Source organism: Primulina eburnea, chromosome 2 (assembly GCF_022965805.1).
Source record: "Primulina eburnea isolate SZY01 chromosome 2, ASM2296580v1, whole genome shotgun sequence".
NCBI lineage: Eukaryota > Viridiplantae > Streptophyta > Magnoliopsida > Lamiales > Gesneriaceae > Primulina > Primulina eburnea.
Window position 1 is genome coordinate 39,191,161 of NC_133102.1, and position 3,877 is coordinate 39,195,037.

The following is a 3,877-nucleotide window of genomic DNA, read 5'->3' on the forward strand; positions in this document are numbered from 1 at the left end:
TGACAAGCAAAATGTGGTTACAAAACACTTCCATTTTGGTTGAAATCGCTTGTATTTAAGACCTAAATCAATAAGTTCATGATTTTCGATTCAGAAATTATAATAATAAAAAAAATGGCGTTATTGTTAGATCATCAGTTTTATTTATACGAACTTATAAGTGAATAATTATGTAATGTGGGTTGTCGGTTATGTTAAGCTCAAAATAAAATGATCAACTAATGTTTTGGTTTATTGAACTTTAATGTATCGAATAGGTTATGAACCTTTGATACGTAGAAGTAAAAATATAATTTTTATTTTTACGTGGAGCCCTTTAAATGACTGTCAAGTCATATATCAACTAGCTAGCATTGCATTAATTCAATTCCATTTAGTGCGAAAAATTTCATTCACTTGCAAGCGACAATAACATTTCACAACCCCGTCTTTAAAACAACCACCCCAATTTTACTTTGTAGGGGAAATGATACAAAATTAAGAAAAGCTAGCCACTCCCCCAATAATAGTAGGGAATTGAAAGCAACCGACCCATCTTTCTTAATGAGGGAGAAAGATGCTCACACTCGCAAAAAAAAAAGGAAAGAAGAACAAAATTATCATAATAATATTGTTTTGAGTAAATTAAGAGAGGAAGAGATTGACAAATGAGAAGGCCATCACTATCATCATTGAAGCAAGCAGTGGCTGCAACAAAGGTGGAGGTGAAAAGAGGGCCGTGGACAGCGGAGGAGGACGAAATTCTGGCGGATTATGTGAAGAGAGAGGGCGAGGGGCGGTGGCGCATGCTGCCGAAGAAGGCAGGGTTGTTGCGCTGTGGGAAGAGCTGCCGCCTGCGATGGATGAACTACCTCCGGCCCTCCCTCAAACATGGCAACATCTCATCTGATGAAGAAGATCTCATTCTTCGCCTTCACCGCCTTCTCGGCAACAGGTACATAACCTTAATGGATTTATCATAAAGTCAGTGAAACTAAAATTTAAGAGATTTTTTTAAAAATGGATAGAATACATTTTGCTTAAGAACAAATATGCATGACTGCGAGAAATGGTGGGGGTAGCAGACTCCGTTCCATTAATGAATTAAGGCATATCAAAAACTTATTACAATAGGGTTTCTTGAACTGTGTTCATCAACTATTTTCACACATATAACATATGCATATATCGTATATGTGTATTATGTATATGGTATCTATATATGTATTGTGTTTCTACTTTAGGTGGTCATTGATAGCCGGAAGAATTCCGGGGCGCACGGATAACGAAATAAAGAATTACTGGAACACGTACCTTAGCAAGAAGCTCATCAGTCAAGGAATTGATCCAACAACTCACAGGCCATTAAACCCTATTTTGGATGTCGAAAATCAAACTTCTTGTTCTTTAGACACTGAACCTCAATATCGCAATCATGCCCGATTTTCCCTAGATGAGAAAACGGTAATCAGGGCCGGGACTAATACCATAGATAATGATCAAGGAAACTATGAACATGAGTACAAAATACAATGCGCTGAAGCTGTCGAAGATCAAGAAGATGAAGATGTACTTGGCATGGGTTGCTGTGCTGAAGAATCGCTTTCTGTGTTCTTGAATTCTTTGATAAACGAGGATATGTTCAATAATCAGCTGCAAGATCAAGAACATCAGCCACAACATGATTCGATGGAGCCGATTTTGGTTGCGGAAGCAGGTGGTCCTGCAAGAGATGTGAACCAAAATTATGGCCTTTAATGCAAATGGGTACGTTGAAAGTTAAGGAGCAGTGGCTAAAGAATCATATTACTCAATGATCTGGCTGGCTTAATGTTTTATGATCTCATATACATTAATAATCTCACTCTTGAAAAACTTAATACTCTAGAACAGAATATGATACATTATATATATAAATTAAATGCTTTTTGGAGATAGGAATCGGAAACGGGAGACGATGCCGGCTGCTGCAATCAGTGCTTCAGATATATATAGAATGTGAATCAGTGGGTATAGTTTAATTTGATGCATGTTGAGTTAAATGTTTACTTATTAATTAATGAACTTGAGGAAGTAAACTTGTAGAAGATTAATTTATACTAGGCTGCATGGAGTAAACCGAAGAGGCCATGGTTTGCTGCCGAAATCCCAACTTAAATCTACTGATCAGGCCATGTTTGAAGTTGTGGAATGGGGCTGAATTGATTCTTTATGTTAGACCATCCAATCTTTGGATTGCAAATATGTGGTCCATTAACTGTCAGACTTGTGCTGATTATTAGTCCACCGCACTGATTTTCTGCACACATTTGTGAAATAAATTTGCATTTACATCCCTATTCCCCACCTTTTTTTTAACTATTACTTGATCAAAAAATTTCAGGTTCCACCACGCACGCCACTAAATTTTTTGGAATGACAATGATGCAATAGAAAATGGGTTTTTTGATAATAAAAAATATATATTTTTAAACCTTAAAAAATAGAGATTTTACTTGCCAATATATAACAAAATGTACACATTTTTAAAAATACATAACATATTTTTATTCGTCAATCACCTAGACAAATTCTTCATTCGCTTATTTATTTTTTAAAAGTTTTTTCAAAATAATAATAGTATTATATAATATGAATCATAATTAATAATAAAAGTTGTTATGATCAGAGATGAATTTAGATAATAAGTGAATAAATAATGATCTAAACAAATTCTGAAATATTTCTGTTGGGTTAGTAACACTGAAATAAAATTCTTGTTAGTTGAGTATCAATAAGCCAGTAGTTTGTCATTGCACGGAAAGAGGCTCACCGATAAGGTTTGGACACACAAAAAATGACTTAAAGTAAGAGCAGTTAGGCTATCAAATATTGAATAAGAAAATGCTAATTGAAATGTTAGTAACACAGGTTTGTTTGTAGATATTTGAAGACTTCAATACTCATATGTCACTCATTCTTCCTTGCGGAAGAATTTCACTAAAATACTTCAACAATTACAATATTTTGCAACTACCCTCTCCAACAGGACTTACCAGACTACTTAACTGATAGTATTAATAAGACACTCAACAAAACTGATCAGTACATTTAATGTTAGATTACAAGTATTTCGAAAATAGAAAAATAAGCACAAAAGATCCTCAATTATATGCTTATAACACTCAAGTGTGTGCTATAAAACTTTTATCAGTTAGGCCCTTGAAAGCATGAGAATGCTTTAACTTTTTTAAAGATGCAAGAGGGCTAGATTGACTGATATCTTTATCTATTTATAGACTTTGATCAAATTAGAGTAATTGTTGTTCTTGTCCTTTCAGACAATAGTAGTACACTTAGAGTAATGTTCACGAAATCCTTATATTCTAATAGAAATCAAATTGTTAAAATATGAAAACTTTATCCGAAAATTCATCTGGGCTCTGATCTTTAACTCGGAGTAAACTGAAAAATTAAAATGAAAGTTTGTATGAGAAGTCTGGATGATTTATTTATGATTCGGTAGGCTTATAAAACCACTCATCCTCTTAAAATTTGGTAAACCAATCATCCTCTTAGTTTCAGTTGGTCTCTTGTTAAACCACAAAAACTTAATTAATCTAACATTTTTCTCTTTTTGGTGTTTGACAAAAGCTGCACATATATACCAGAAAAATGAAAAATTTATAATAACTTCTTAACTTCAACCGAATGAATACAGTGACAGAGCTGATTAATACAAAATTTCAAGCACAGAGGTCCGTTAAGTAACATCAATATCAATCTTCAAAGAAAGCTGATCATTATTGTAGAACCGAGTGCTTACCACTTTACCAATAACTATAGCTGGTGGTAATGGTGCAACTCAAATCTTTTAAACCGCACAGCAGCTTAAGCACCACGGCTCGATCGCTCTACC

At 34.2% G+C, this 3,877-nt stretch overlaps 1 protein-coding gene across 1 annotated transcript; it reads left to right on the forward strand.

The window, feature by feature from the left end:
* Positions 1-485: 485 nt before the first annotated feature.
* LOC140824687 (transcription repressor MYB5) lies at positions 486-2,280 on the forward strand. The gene is made up of 2 exons (XM_073186234.1): positions 486-934; positions 1,224-2,280. Exons 1-2 carry the CDS (start codon positions 648-650, stop codon positions 1,735-1,737), a joined length of 801 nt encoding a protein of 266 aa, XP_073042335.1. The 5' UTR covers positions 486-647; the 3' UTR covers positions 1,738-2,280.
* The last annotated feature ends 1,597 nt before the right edge of the window (positions 2,281-3,877 follow it).

What these genes read in the sequence shown, in the direction of transcription:
- LOC140824687 (XM_073186234.1), top strand. Translation starts at nt 648, where the DNA reads ATGAGAAGGCCATCACTATCATCATTGAAGCAAGCAGTGGCTGCAACA. An exon ending in CACCGCCTTCTCGGCAACAG is followed by an intron (nt 935 to 1,223) that starts GTACATAACCTT and finishes TTTCTACTTTAG; the next exon opens with GTGGTCATTGATAGCCGGAA.